Consider the following 16729-nt stretch of genomic DNA (forward strand, 5'->3'; position numbering starts at 1 on the left):
CGCCAAGTATGAATTTCTATAGACTTCTCATTGAATTTTATACTTTTTTATAGAATCTTACAGACTTATACATGTTCATGATACACATGCTAACGTTAAGATTCTAGAGTATATATGCTATGACAAGATAATGCTCAATGTGGTTTGCACAGTAAATATACTTCATCAATAGTTATTTTTTACATGGTGGTTAGTAATTCACAGAAGGTAGCAAACAGACCACTTCTAACAACCCAAGATAAAATTTTACTGAATTTATTAATGTACTGTGGAACAATTCTTTATTAACCTGCATGCTTACAGAAACAAGGATATAAAAATATAACTAAGTTACGACCTCTGCTGGTAACTTTTATGTACTGCCAACAAGAGGTCTAGTAAGACAACCACCTTCAGTAGCCTCTACTTTTAAATTAACTTGTTGAAGACTTATCAGAATAAGGCAGCAGTGACGTTGAACACCCAGTATCTGAACGTCTCTTAGACACTTCCATTCCTTTTAAGCAACGTCTCTAGTCGAGTCTTGACTTACTCTGCTGTTGGTTTTCTGTCTCATACATTTTTGAAGACTCAAGAGAGGAGCTACTGTAATTGGACAGAATTCTGAACAGCAAGGAGGACCCAGTTGTTACTGTGGGAAGTACTGGGAAACTTGGGCTGGGATGGCAGTAAAAGTCCTTCCCCCATGGCCTTTATGGCATGGCAAATGCAGCACCCCACAGCCCCATGTGGCGTCTCCAACCACTCTCCCCTATCCACTGTCCTCCAGCCACACTGGCCTCCGTGCACGTCTTCAGACACACCAAGCACAGGAGTGCTTCAGCACCTCTGTACTTGCTGTTCTGCTTGGAACACCCTTAGGCTACACATCCACCCATTTCCCTCTACTTCTTTTAAGCATGAACTCAACTGTCACCAAGGCCTTCCATCACACATCTTTGTATCAGAACAACCCAACAGTATACTTCTTAGCATCCTTACTCTGATTTTTCTCCAGCGCACTATGACTACTTATTGACATAAGTGAGGAATGTATATTTACTACACTTTGTCTCTTCCAACTACAATGTAAATTCCAAGCCAGAGATTTCTTTTTAATCTCCTCATCTTACTTCTTTTTTATTTTTTATTTTTATTGAAGCATAATTGACAAACAACATTATATTAGTTTCAGATGTACAACATAACGATTCAGTATCTGTATACATTACAAAGTGATCACCACAATAAATCTAGTTAACATCCATCACCATACATAGTTACAGAGCTTTTTTCGTGTGATGAGAACTTCTAAAATTTACTCTCTTAGCAACTTCCAAAATATGCAATACAGTATTATTAACCATAATCATCATGCTGTACATTACACCCCTAAAGGCAGAGATTTTCATTGTGTTGTTCACTGCATTTTCCCCAGCACCTAGTAGGTACTCAATAAGTATCTGTTGAGCAAGCAAGGTAATGAATGTGGGAGAAAGGAAATGTCCTTTAGAATTTGTCAAAGTAATTGTCACTCAGGATTTATTATAACACTAACAACAACAATCAGAGAAAATACACATAAATATAACATATTTCATTACTTTTATCTTTTGATTTTTCTTATTCTGGGAAATAAAGACTTTAAAATTCAGCAGAAGCTCCAAAAGGGGGAGAAGATTAAAACTTAGGAAATTCTGAAACATTAAATCCAGGTAGTATGATTATTAATTATCTTAAGAAAAGAACAGAAAAACTATTTTTAAAAAATAATGCAGCTAAAGAAGAAGATTGCTGATAATCTCAGACAAAAGTGTATATACAAAAACAGTAGATGGAAAAGGGAACACACAGACAAGAATGTCTTTAGAGGCCTCTAAAGTGTCCAAAAGCAAACTGCCTAGACCAAGAAGAGACTTAAGACCAACCAAAAAAATCTTTAAAGCAGTATTAAAGTATAGAACAAAAAGCAGTATTAAGAATGATAATACACGGTTAGGGGACAAATGAGGACAACTCAACTTCTATATTAAGAAAACTAATTTTTAAATAGGAAAAGTACAATACAAATACAACACAATAGAAATACAATCTCCACTGCCTCTTTCATGTTGATTAGAAATAAGTGCAGAATTCTCATTTAATTTTATTGAGTTCTCATCCTGGAGAAAGAGAAAACATTTTCCGCAAGGGAGATCAAGATTTTACATGTTTCTTTGTGCTCGGGAGGAAACTAAAACTCTAAATAAGTAAGAACATAGTTAAGAGAAGGTTGAACATGTTATGAGTTTATTACCGTAATTGGAAATTATAAATTAAGAAATTTTAAACTGTAAAAAAGGAGTAAGTAAATATTATAAAATTTCTCAGTTTTAATTTCTAACATGGTAAATGTTGTATAACCCAGGTAAGCAAGAGTTCTTTGGAGTCCTCAATAACTTGTAAGAAGAGCTTAGGGGGATCATGAGACTGGAAAGTCTGAGAACTACTGTACTTAGGTAAAGACTACTCTATCCCCACCCTAACAAACACAAAAACAAGCCTCACCAGGATCAACTGACTCAATAGTAACTTAACTGCGCAAACTGCCTGCACAAGCAAACGTCAACACTCTTTACACTTTAGGTCAGGAATATATAGCAAATTTAGGGCAAGGAATATTGTCACAGATAGAGGTTTTATAACAATAAAAAAAAGCACTTCATTAAAAACACATAACAATCCTACACATATGTGCATATAATTAAAATACATGAAACAAATTTAAAAGAATAAAAATTCAGAATTAAAAAAATAGACAAAACTGTAATTACAGTTGGAGATTACAACAATCATCTCTCAGAGAACAAACACATACACAAAAAAGATCAGTAAATATAAAGAAGACTTGAAAACAATCAATTTGTCTTGCCATTTATAGAATAATATTTCCCAAATATCAGAATACACATTCTTTTCAAATACACAAGGATCATTTACCAAGACAGATCATAATGCTAGGCCACAAAACATTTTAAAAAATTGAAATTATACACAGCAAGTTTTCTAACCATAACAAAACTAGAAATCAATAACCAAAAGGTAACTAGAAAAGCTCCAAATGTTTGGAAATCAATACATTTCTAGGAAAATACAGAGATCAAAATTAAATTACAAAGGAAATCTGAAAATATTTTGAATTAAATGTTAATGAAAAAAAACATCAAAATTTGTGAAATGCAGCTAAAACAGTGCGTAGAAGGTCTAAAATCAATCATCTAAACTTCTACTTTAAGAAATTTAAAAAAAAAAAAGGCAAATTAAACCCTAAAGTGGGAGAGAAATAAAGATAACTCCAAAAATCAATGAAATAGAAAATGAGCAATTAGAGAAAAACAGTGAAACCAAAAACTGTTCCTTTAAATCATCAATAAAAGTGATAACCCCCTAGCTAAGGTGATGAACAAAAGAGAAGATTACCAATACCAAGAACAGAACACTATGTATAACTGTAGCTCTTTAGGATATCAAGGGAATATTGCAAATAACTTTATAGAAATAAATTCAGTATTTAGACCAAATGGACAAATTCCTTGAAAGACACAAATTACCAAAAGTGAAATAAGGAACAGAAAATATGATTAAAGAAATAAAATTCATATTTCAAAATGTTCCCACAAAGAGAACTCTAGCCCTAGATGACTTCAGTGATAAACTGTATCAAACATTTAAGGATGATATCAATCTCATACAGAAATGGAGCTACTCAAAAACGGAAGACTGTTACAGGAAGTAGCAAATTCACAGTGTTGGAAACACACATTGGGAGGGAAGCTAAACTTCACTTCCAAAGCTAAGACTATAGATTCTTTTCACCAGAAATACCACAAGTATTAGTGGCGGAGTCTCATCACCATCCTTTTCTTTCCAAACTGGAGTTGGGAATGTATCTAAGTCATGTTAACATCATGTCTATCTTCCCAGACTTATTTTGGACCCACCCATCAGGGTCACCCCAGGAGCTAGAGAGGTTTTTTTTAATACCTGACATCTATGATTTGATTACATTCTGGATATGCAATTCATATGGTATTCCTATTATATTACTGGAGCATGATAAATTTCTTTAATCATTTTATAGCTGGTAAGACTGGGGTTACTACTATACCTGTCATAACCCTAGAAATGAGATTTTAAAAATAGGACTAGTTGAGTTAGGAAATTATCCCAAAGAGAGACTACTAAAAGTACAAGTCTACCCATTAAATCTTATTTGTAATTTTATAGGATATTTGTATTATTTTTTAAAATTGGGAATTTTAGCAAAAACATAGTAAGAAATTGTTTCCCTACTCTTCATGAAATAAAGGCAACTATAACTGGTCCAGTGTAGTGATTCTCATTAGGCAACAAAACTGTTTTTGGAAACTGGAAAAGACATTGAAACTTTAAAACCAATAACTATTTTATATGGAGGATACAGGTCATTCATTCAAACTCACAGAATATGCAACACCAAGAGTGAACCCTCATGTAAACTATGTACTTTGGGTGATCATGGTGTGTCAAGGTAGGTTCGTCAGTTGTAACAAAGGTACCATTCTGGCAGAAGATATTGATAATGGGCGTGTCTATGCATGTGCTGAAGCATGGGAAATCTCTGTACCCTCTGCTCAGTTTTGCTGTGAATCTGAAACTACTCTAAAAATAGCTTCTTTAAAACAAACAAAAACAACAAAAAGATAACAGAGTTACTCTGATTAAAGAATATGGAGCCTAGTTTACTTACTGTCCACTCCCACCCAATGTATTCACATATCTCCCCAGTCCCTCAAAGATATCTCCCTCAAAATCACTAAGGTTCTCTGAAATACCATTTACAAACTATTCGTAAGACCTTCTGTGGAGTTCATTCTACAAAATCATGTAAATCAGCACCAGAGGAAATTTTAACCTACCAATCGAGCTATAGACACCCTGAATGTCGGACATGCCATATGGAATCGGGGAATGGCGACATTAAAGATCTTGTCTTTAAAGTAAAGAAAATGGAAGGTATAATATCCTTCCATATAGCCTGATGTTGTAGAGAATGTGGTACAACTTGTATATTCATATACCCGGCCTGGGCTGATGATTGGAAATTCACCTGCAGAGAAAATAGCAACAATAAATCAAAGTATAAAATTTAATTCTTCATTATAGCAAATAAAACATGTCCTCTTTAAATTGTACTAAAGTAAATGCATAATTAGAAACAATTTTTAAAGGAAATGTAACAAAATGGTAACAGTGATGGGATTGTGAGGATTTTGGCATTTTTTTGTACTCTCTGAATTCCTTACAGTGTATATGCATGGGGGGTGGGGGTGGGGCGGTGGGTAATAATATCTAGTATCAGAATAAAAACCAAAAAAGGAGAGTCATTGAAGATACACTCTTTAAGACATGGGTAATAAAAACTATCACAGACTCTATTTCAAACAGAGATAAGGATAATTTAAATGTTCAAAAGTAGCAAGAGACTAAAACATAAACTCTGAAGATGTGTCTTCAGCATTTAGCCCAGAGTGCAGTCACAAGGAAGAGAGGTCTTACCCCAACAGACAAAATGACTGAAAAAGAATTACAACTTTAGTAAAGTTCTTTAGCACCAGACCCTCAATAATTCCTTAAAAAGAGATGTAGACTGTGACTCTACTTGTGGCAATTAATTAAAACAAATTTAAACTGAATCCTACATATGCTTAGGACCAGTAACTGAACTGCATTGCTTAAGTAATAATATTTTCCTGAATGCAACAAAAGACTGAAGAATCTGAGGGCTCAGAAACTTATGATACTCATAATTTTTTAAAAAGCCAAATGTCAGTTGTAATCAGAGGCTAGAGATGATTGACAATAAAACCTGTGCTATTAATTTTAACATTTCCCCTGAAATTCAAAAAGATGACCAGTATGAAATTTATTTTGTTTTTCGGTCCTATACCTTGTAACCCTATAGAATATGACAATGAATAATTTTCCAGCTAAAACAAATCAGAAGTTAAGAAGGCAAAGCAAGAAACCCATGTGACGCACAGAATGGAAATTCAACCCCTGACTAACTGACTTTGCTATCCTTTTAGAAAAGGTCATGTTTAAGGTACTAAACTGATAAAATAATGACCTTTATACATTATACTCATTGTATTATAGTTAGGAGAAGAATCCAGAATCTATGGTATCTTTCACACTGAAACACAGCTATTAAGAAGATGCCATCTTATCCACTAGCACATCATGTATTTACCAAGCAAGTATATGTATCACACATATACTCTCCAAAATGTCTCAGAAGCAACTGATGTTTAAACTCAAGTCTTGGGTTACATACCAACTACTCCAGGTCCCTGAACTTCTTCCACATCTCCTTTAGCATTTGTTATTCTCCAGTAACGACTGTCTAACTGACAAGCCTTTTCAGGAAGGGCATCTTTTGACATTTCAATCCTGGAGAAAAAGGGGTGGTAGAGACACATTGGTTTCTTCTGTTTAAGAGCTATAGTATTTGAGCTAAGATGGTGAAAGGGATTTCCAAAGTAAATTAAGAAACCCAACCCAAAGTCTGTGTAAATCATCTACTCCTATAAGCTCTCAGAGATACTGGCTGGACTCCACCCACAGAAATGCTTTCATTCAGTTTACACACTTGTTTCATTCCGTTTATACACTTGACTGTCAGTCAGCATTAACAATAGAAAGGGCAATACAAAAACTTACACACACAGTGGTGCCAACAATCTTATGTTCAAATGACCAATGTGGGAAACACATTCTAGAATATAGTGCTATGAAAAACTGCTGTAAAAAAAAATGGAGTCTTTTTTTCACTACAAGGCTATGCAGCCCATTTCCCTTTTCTCCATTAGCTTCTAGAAAGCTCAGAGCAAAATGTCACTATTTCAGGCATTTACTGTTCAGTTACCAGGATCGTCCCTTGACTCTGTTTTCCAACACTATTATTTCCCTCCTTTTTCTGAGAATCTGCTGACTCATTTTCATTTAGAATACCCTATAAGCATGTACAGGTGTTATTATTTTAAGCATATCTCAATCCTAGGCAGGATGTAAATTAAACAATTAAAACAAATTCATCTGAATATATGTAACTAGACATCAAAGCTGGATACAATACCAAAATCCTAGAATGCTTCCTGGTTAAGTATACGTTACCATTATTTCCAGTATGTATACATATGTGTATATATAGGCATTGTAAAAATCTATACATCATAAAGTATTTTAAAATACATCTAAAAAAATACATCTTAATATCTTAAGGTAAATGTTATCTTTACCTCATAGTACAGAGTACTAATTAAAGTGAAATTAATTTAATATGCTTTTTATTCAAACAAATCCAGGGCTTGCTCAGCACTATGTCTAATTATAGAGGCTGTATTCAAATAATACTTATTACACTTTTAACTAAATATAGACAAGCAAGTTAAAACTTAAATGCATAGTTTTATCTTGAGCAATTTCATAGCTTTTTTTTTGGCCACACTGTGCAGCACGTGGGATCTTAGTTCCCCGACCAGGGATCAAACCTGTACCCATTGCTTTGAGAGCACAGAGTCTTAATCACTGGACCACCAGGGAAGTTATTCATAGCTTTTAGAATGCATCCTAACTCTAATACTGAACTTTCATGGTGATTCCAACTTAGTGGTCCACCTCTCAAAGTACCGGGCACAATACTTATACTGAAGAAACAACTTAAAGTTAGGTTGATATAAACTTGAGGTACTTTATAAACACTACATTGTAGAAAATTTTTTTGCTATCCACTTACCCCCACACTTTAGCAGGAAGCTGCTTTTCAAAATGTGTTTTTTATATCATATCAAATAGGGCGATAACACATCCATGAGCTATATCCCACAATTTAAAAAAACACCCCCATTTAAAATTCTCACCTGATTCGGTATGTGAAGAAATAATGGGGTGGATGTACAGAGCTAAGTTCTGGCAGAAATGATGTGGAAACTGAAACTGTAATATCCCCAGTCGTTGCTACACACTCTGGATCATGAACATATCTAGGTAATTTTAAAAAATTAAACATTTTTAAATCAACAAACCTCAATTCTGCAAGATATAAGTTTTAAAGATACAGTGCAAAATAGTTTATATTTTACCTTAGGATAAAAAATTTAAATCATATTTGGGACCTTATTAAACTTAAAAAACAAACACATTAGAAAATTTTGAAGACTCTGCATCAATAATGACAGCAGTCAAATTCAATGATCAGTGGTTCAAATAATGGATTAGTAACTAACCTGGAAACTAAAAACACCTTATTTCAGTTTTCAGAGCTAAGGAAACTTGGAACATCTGAAAACCCAGCTATGCCCTTTAAATGGTGACTCTGACAATAAAAGTGTGTTAGTATGTTATTCTAGAGGCCTCTAATGTATAATTAATCTATCATTTCTGCCAACCAGCCCACTGTGAACCAAGATTACCTCTAATACCATCTATAATACGTGAATGTTTCAGAGATAATAAATAACATTTTCCAGGAGTAAACAGTTACTGCCTTGCTAGTCACAATATATTCATTACTTGGTAATAGCTCCCCTGCTCACCCCACCCCCCAATTATATAACTACTATAAAGCCATAGCTCCTAAAGCAAAATCAATTTTTCTCTTGATTCTTCAAGATGAAAAAAATACTGGTCATTCAACTGTTTGGATGTTTTGGCTTTAAAATGAGAATAAAACAGTAAGATTCAAGATGAGAGGTTCTGTTATTAACATTCCTGGGAAACTTCATCTCATGATGTGTAACTAATGTTTTTTTCTGATTTATAATCATTCCAAACCAAGAAGGTCTGAGTGAAATACCTGAAAATTTGGTCTCTGATGATAGGGAAGCCACCTGATACAACACTGTTGACATAAGAAGTAAACCAGTCAGTAAAAGTAGCACCTATAAACAAGGAAGGGAGGAAGAAAAGAGAAAAGGACAAATAGGTTTTAAAAATCTACACAGGAAACAAGGAAAAAAATTGTAATTTCTCTATGCTTAATAGTGGTATCCAGTGATATCAAAACTGGAAATATTTATAGATATCATCTACAAATCCTAGGTAAATTTCTATCCTCGATTCTAGCAATTGTATTCCCTAACTACCTTGCTAGAGAATCCTCCAACTTCCTTCAAACTACTTTTTCACACTTAAAACAATTAACTTTTAAATTTTAATTGGTTCTGGTACAAGAATGAAAAGCCTTCTGTCTATAATTCCTAGAATATACAGAACAAAGGAGATATAGCCACATGTAGGAAGAACTACAGAAAAAGATATCAGCAGCTATCCTCAGATGAATAAGGTATATCCCTGGTCTACTAGGCAAATTCTGATTCAAGCACAAAATTCTGGTAGAGGCCAGGCTCAGTCTGGACATTTAATAGGGGTATAGCACTGTGGAGTTCTGGGCATCAGGATAACCCCAAAGCAGTTTCTCTGGTGGCTCAGACGGTAAAGAATCCGCCTGCAACGTAGGAGACCTGGATTCGATCCCTGGGTTGGTAAGATCCGCTGGAGAAGGGAATGGCCACCCACTCCAGTATTCTTGCCTGCAAAATTCCATGGACAGAGGAGCCTGGTGGGCTACAGTCCATGGGGTCACAAAGAGTCAGACACGACTGAGCGACTAACATACACAGCCCAGCTGTGCTACTATAGATTCGAATGTCCTCCATACTCTCAGTGACCAACTCGAAGCAGAGACTCAGGACTGGGATAATCTAGTCCAGACCATATATCTGTGACCTAGTGATTAGATCAATAGCAAGTATTTGTGTGAATTATGTTGCCTCATCTAGGTAATACAACATAATCTCAGACCCCTACCATTTACTCTTAATACATCTCAGTGCCTAGAATATATTAATTAGTCCCTTAATCAATAGTGTTCAGTGAATTTCTTCATAATATGGTTTCTATTAACCTAGTTTCTGCACTCTTCCACACTGAAAGTCCAATGCTGAATTTACAGTCTGTATTTACTTACAATTCTATTTAGGGAATGACTGAAGATACAATTTAAGCTGAGTCTGATAGTATACAGCTTTAAAAATTTAAAGGTATCAGTTGAGAGCAGGTAAACTGCAATTGTTGTTGTTCAGTCCCTAAGTCGTGTACAACTCTGCGACCCCATGGACTGCAGCACGCCAGGCTTCCCTGTCCTTCACCATCTCCCAGAGTTTGCTCAAACTCATGTCCACTGACTCAGTGATGCCATCCAACCCAGTTTTCTCTTTTCTAAATGTCTATTAATGGCTCGCTCTGGCCCTTTGTTTCTCTTTTGCTAAAAAAAATTAATTTATTTTAATTGGAGAATAATTATTTTACAGTATTGTGATGGCTTTTGTCATACATCAACACGAATTGGCCACAGGCATACGTGTGTCCCCCCGATCCTGAACCTCTCTCCCACCTCCCTCCCCACCTCATCCCTCTGGGTTGTCCCAGAGCACCAGCTTTGGGCGCCCTGCTTCATGCATCAAACTTGCACTGGTCATCTATTTTACACATGGTAATGTACATGTTTCAGTGCTATTCTCTCAAATCATCTACCCTTGCCCTCTCGCATTGAGTCCAAAAGTCTGTTCTTTACATCTGTGTCTCCTTTGCTGCCCTGCATATAGGATTGTTGGTACTGACTTTCTAAACTCCATATATATGCATTAATATACCGTACTTGTCTTTCTCTTTCTGACTTACTTCACTTTCTATAATAGGCTCCAGGTTCATCCACCTCATCAGAATTGACTCAAATCCATTCCTTCTGAGCAATGGAATATTGCTCAGAAGACCAACGGCCCCCAATGACACCCTGAGGCGGGGGACAGGAGACCGAAGGTCAGGGCCAGAGGCCGCACCCAACCCCTGCCTTCCTTACCCTCCCCTATGGGCAGGGGGAAAAGGAATATTGCTGAGCAATATTCCATTGTGTTTATGTACCACAACTTCCTTACCCATTCATCTGCTGATGGACATCTAGGTTGCTTCCATGTCCTAGCTATCGTAAATAGTCCTGCAATGAACACTGGAGTACACGTCTCTTTCAATTCTGGTTTCCTTGGGGTGTATGCCCAGCACTGGGATTACTGGGTGGTATGGCAGTTCAATTCCCAGTTTTTTAAGGCATCTCCACACTGTTCTCCATAGTGGCTGTACCAGTTTATTTATTAAATCTAGAATATGCAATAACTTGAACATACAAACCTAGAATATGCCATAAGTTTCTGAACTCACAGAAACGTATACTCTGTTCAAGATTCCATTAGGAGATACAATTATAGATGACTTAGTCTGGAAGGCCCCTTCACTATTAATACATGAGGATGTTTAATATGTGCCAGAAATACCTCTAAAAAGCAGAACATATAGTTAGGACACTTGTCTTACTTGAGCAAAATCTAAGCAAAACAAGAATGAATGAACAACAAAGGGTTGAGATGCTCTTGTACACAGACTGAATTGTTCTCAAAATCCTGTGAGATGTGTATGTATTGCTGAGTCCCTTCACTGTTCACCTGTAACTATCATAACATTGTTAATTGGTTTTAATAAAAAGTTTTTAAAAAATCCTATGAGAAATACCCTTTTAAGACCAAGAAAAATCAGGTGTGCCAAGCAGTTTATAAGGCCCTGTTTATACTGGTCTCTGAAGGCTGCTGGTTTGAGGTCTCTGGTGTGACTTATCAGTATTTTCCTACAGCACTGGCACTAGAAGAGAACAAGTATCATTATTTCATGTATCTAATTATGCATTAATATGATCGACCGAAAATGCATGTGTGTATAAGGGAACTATATACACATTTCTAGCTATTCCATATATTTCACTGTTCTACAGAAGAATCCTGAGAGAACAAGGTTGTATCGGGCATGGCTTTTTTCCAAGTAGAAACCCAAGTCAAATGAAGTATAAGGGCTATTCTAAAGAAAATAGTTATAGTACTTTATGAACCAACATGCTCTAAGAAATACAAATATAAAATTGCTAGCTGATCAAGTAACAGACAAGTTTTTACTAACTTAATGTGTCTGGGCCAGAAGGAAAAAGGGAGAAAAGAAGACTCTTGTTTTACCTATGATAAACATGTCAATAGCAGCTGGATTCCGAGCCATTTGGTCCTAGGTGAGAAAAAGAATATTATAATTGAACATGGTACATTTTACTTAATTTCTTGTTATTCCCTGTATCCTTCCCTGGGGACAAGGCAAAACAGACAGCAATAACTGAAGTGCTCTAAACAATACTTAGACATTCCACATACTGTTCAGTTTCTGTTTTTATGATTTCTGTATTTAGGCTCTTCCTATCAAGCCCTTGGAAGAACGTCAAGCAGCTCTCAAAAACAGTTAAAATGCTTATACACTGCTCTCAGTGTTCAAATGAACTAAAAAATATGATCCTTTAAGAGAACAATTAGGACTTTAAAACCATGAGATGATATATGACCTATGGACCTGAAAGACAGGGCTTTGGATTCAGTCAATGGACCTGAACAATTCTAGATTAATCGTTTCTCTCAGGAAATGAGAGGCCAAGTCACTGTCCTACAACCTTACAGAACTATCAAGTCAAAAATGAGATAAAGAAATGCAAATGCTTTGAAAAAAATTTAAAGCAATGAAAGTTCTTTAAATAATATAAATGTTATATAGGGTCACATGTCTCAGATAACTAAGAAAAATATTTTCTATTTTAAATTCCTCTTTTAAGTTAAAAGTTCACATCCAGACAAAAACAAAAGCAGCAGGTCTGTAACTGAGGAATGACTGAGAACTGAGGAAATAAGAATGAGACCAAATAACATGATATTCTGTGCGTACATGAAAATCTTAACAAAAACCTCCTGAAAAGAATCTATATTTTTCAATAACCCAAATACATGCTGAAGAAAGAGTTTAGAAAGTTTCCACTGCACTCAGAACTTGAATCAAATGATGTGCAAATGTTAGATTTTTAAAGTTAGAAACTGATATTACAATTAATCACCTCAGAAAGAAGCTCATTAGTTTTTCTCAAGCTTAAAATGCCTTAAAAATCACAGCTTCCCCTCTGTACGTACAATTGTTTGCATTGTTGGTCCATTGGTGAAATTTTCTTTTAGTACTTTGTCATTAAATCAGAATATTAGCCCTCTAGTTACATAGGTCTATAATCAAATTACATAACGCTCTATACTCATTCCACAATCTTGAAAATTCCTAATGTGCATTTTATCAGAACATATCTGAAAGCCACCTTTCAACACACTTCCTACTTACTGGACATTGGTAGAAGACTTCATTTTTGTTTCGGCCCTCCGCAGCTTCCACTGCTATGTACTGACTCAAACCAGTGTGTATGCAAAAAGTTAAAGGGAGACAGTATTTCAGTCCCTGTCTCTGCTGGAAGCCTCCAGCAGCCGTGTCGACATCTAACAAATCCTCAGAACGGTAGTGATTAGACAGTGCCATGCTTCCCAACAACCTGAGAACACAGACTCAAAAATTTAGTCAGCTGCAACCTTTTGATGAGTACTAATTTCACATTGACAACCTTATGAAAACTGATTACCATGTCAATTCTAAAGCAGGAATACATGAAACACTACAATTTCTATATATCTTAAATTCAAACTCCTGAGTGGAAAGATTCTGATTTAAATTAAAAGCCTAAAGATCTAAATGTAAACCTATCTTGCCATAATTTGCCAGCATTTTGCTATATATGTATGTATGTATGACTAATTTTATGTTTAAAGGAGTATATTCTCTCTGATAGTTTTATCTTGATACAACATTTAGCTTACTCTATCCTACCAGGCAGAATAAATGGAGATCAGCTTAAACCTTGTTCAAATTTTCAAAAACTTGGCATGTCTGGTGTCTAAACTCATCTCATGGTAGACAAATGAGAACAACACAGGTTTCAGTCTTTGCAAGAGTCTCATCCTGTCTCACTGAGCTGTGGACAGATAAAAATCCCTGGGTTGAACTCATGACCTGTTTGTCATGTCAAGTCTGAGCAACTCCTTTAGTAAAGTTCTCTCCTGTTTGTTCTTGAAATATGACAATTTTTCCTTTTTGACAAGTTGCAGCGTGACAGGAAAACAAGAGTAGAAAAAAAAAAAAAAATCAGTGATTTAGGCTGATCTAGTTCTAACTGCCCAGTATTTGATATCTGAACCTCAGTAACCTCAATATGATCGATCACCTTCTAGATTCCCTGTCCTCACTCAACTCTGATCTAAAATGGTAAAAGAGCCTCATATGATTTTTCACACACATAGAGATATCAAATTCTAACAAGAACAATGCAAAATTCTCCCTAAATTCCTATTAGCATGTCACAAATGCAAAGTCTCTGAATTAGCTTAATTTCATAAAGGAACAAAAGGAGTAGAATCATTCAAAGAATAGACCTTTTAAAACTAGGAGTGAATTTGACAGCTACTGTATGCTCTGCTTTTACCAAATACTTCATATCTTTTGGAAGTAAGTTTAAAATAGGCTATCCTTGAATAGGACAAAACTATATTTTCTTTGGTTAAGTATATATAGCTCTGAGCAAATTACTTTTTAGATGTATGATACACAGAATTTACAACAAGTTCTCCCAAACGATTTACCTGGCCTGTAACAGGGTAAACATTTCAAGGATTCAGAACAGTTCTAGTTAAATTATATATATATATATACACACACACCCCTATCTCATGTCCCATACCCCCACCTCCAACCAGACTTCATTTAAACTATAAAGATGTATTAACAGAAATGATGCTTTTGAGACATAATCTATTTTGGCAAAATCAAATTCAAGCTTTATATTTCGTCTTATGGATTGCTACAACAAACGAGGAAATTCTCATACTCCTTTAATCTGTTAAGAATAACTACAAATACAATTTGTTTACATTCTAGAAAATACTTTGTATCATAAAAAATAACCCAAACAGTGAACGTCTTACCCAGGAACAACTAACTTCTGCCCATTGTGGATACGATAGGAACACCGATAATCATCAGGAAGCTTGCAGCCGATCTGAGCTTCTACAGCATCTAGGTCTTCCTCTCGAGCACCCTCTACAGAGACACAAAAAAGCAAATTATGAAACAATGATAGCCTTAAATCTAAGAAGGAATTCCAATGTATCTGCTAGCCAATGAAACAATTTTAGACCAACTGAATTCTGCCTAAAAGGTACTTGCTGAAATATAGGGAAATGAACTGAATATTCAGAGAACCATTACATCACTTTAGATTGGCTGTGACATTTGAAGCACCTGAGCAAGCAAATTCCCCAGTTTCCTCTCCAGGCGGAAAGCACTGGCATTAAGTAAAATATGGAATGGCAGGCACCAGTGAAATCCACAATAATTTTTCACATTACACTGCAAACTTAACAGCATAGCTCATTTTTCTTAATCTAATAAACTTCTCTATTTAAAAAAACTCTCCAGAAGTCCTCTAAACAGATGTTGTTCAAGAGTCTTAACCAAGCTTCTCAATGGGGAATACAGGACTTAGGTGTAGGTTCATTCTAGGAGGATATTACCTAGCATTTGATTTTCATGTTTGTAAGCCTGCCATATAAACTAGCTTCAAAAAGTATCATTACAAATAGCAAGGAAGAGAGTCACTCCCAGCAATGGCACACCAGGCTGCTGGGCCAAACCTTCTAATTAGAAGTAGAAAAACTGAACAGAATATTGGTTTCAACGTTTCTGGAGAACCTCAAAGGTGGTGAGAACCAGCACGGTCTGGGCCGGGGGAGGTTGGTCCAGAACAGGGAAACTGAGAGTTTAGCCACTGGAGCTACCTTGTCTTTGAGGCAACTACCAATTCTGAAAGCAAACACAAAGTTGAGAAACTGAGCAAAGCTTTCAGCATTATCATAGGGTTGAGAGTTCTCCAAAATTGATGAAAACGATTCAAGAAGCACTATAATTACAAAGAAAATCGTTACCTAGACACATTACTGGAAAACTGCTGAAAATCAAAGACAAAGAGAAATCTTAAAAGCAACCAGAGAAGGGGAAAAAGCCACAGTCACTTTCAGAGGAATGACAGTAAGACTGATAGCTAAATTACCAACAGAACCACAGAAGCTAGAACAGTATCTCCAAGTGCTGGGGAAAAAAAAACAACTGCTGACTAGAATTCTATACTCAGTGAATTTATACTTCAAAAGTGAAGATGAAATAAATACATTTTTCAACCAAAAAAAAAATCTGAAAATAATTCAGCAGTTGCAGTCCCTCATTTAAAAAAAAAAAATACTAATAGGAATTCTGCAGGCAGAAGAACAATTACCCCAGATGGAAGCATGAAGATACAGGAAGAAATAAAGTGCAATAGAAGAGGTAAATATGGAGGTAAATCTAAAATAATATTGAACATATAAAATAGAAATAATGTTTTCAAAGTATAAAATATATTGAAAACTAAAATCATAAAACTACAATACAAAAGATTAGAGGGAGGTAATTGAAATTAAAGTATTTTAAGGATCTCTCATTGTTCAGGAAGTGGTAAAAATACTAATTTTACAATAGACTTTCACTATGTCAGACATACGTATTTGAATTTCTAGACTAATCACTAAAAGAAGACGTTAACTAAGAAAGGCAAGGGGGTATGGAATAAAAGATAATTAAGAAGAATGCAAAAAAAGGAGCAGCTGCTGAGGCAGCACCAATAAAAAGTAGA

The 16729-nt window shown here is 35.4% G+C and overlaps 1 protein-coding gene across 1 annotated transcript in view; it reads right to left on the bottom strand.

The window, feature by feature from the left end:
• FBXO3 (F-box protein 3) overlaps positions 1 to 16729 on the bottom strand; it is a 33601-nt gene that overhangs the window by 1293 nt on the left and 15579 nt on the right. The window contains exons 4-10 of the mRNA XM_040258984.1: positions 14988 to 15102; positions 13300 to 13504; positions 12114 to 12159; positions 8855 to 8939; positions 7920 to 8042; positions 6335 to 6450; positions 4917 to 5107 (exon numbers count right to left, since the gene is read on the bottom strand). Coding sequence (XP_040114918.1) covers positions 4917 to 5107; positions 6335 to 6450; positions 7920 to 8042; positions 8855 to 8939; positions 12114 to 12159; positions 13300 to 13504; positions 14988 to 15102 — 881 coding nt within the window. The remainder of the gene's footprint in view (positions 1 to 4916; positions 5108 to 6334; positions 6451 to 7919; positions 8043 to 8854; positions 8940 to 12113; positions 12160 to 13299; positions 13505 to 14987; positions 15103 to 16729) is intronic.

Source organism: Oryx dammah, unplaced genomic scaffold (assembly GCF_014754425.2).
Source record: "Oryx dammah isolate SB20612 unplaced genomic scaffold, SCBI_Odam_1.1 HiC_scaffold_17, whole genome shotgun sequence".
Classification (NCBI taxonomy): Eukaryota; Metazoa; Chordata; class Mammalia; order Artiodactyla; family Bovidae; genus Oryx; species Oryx dammah.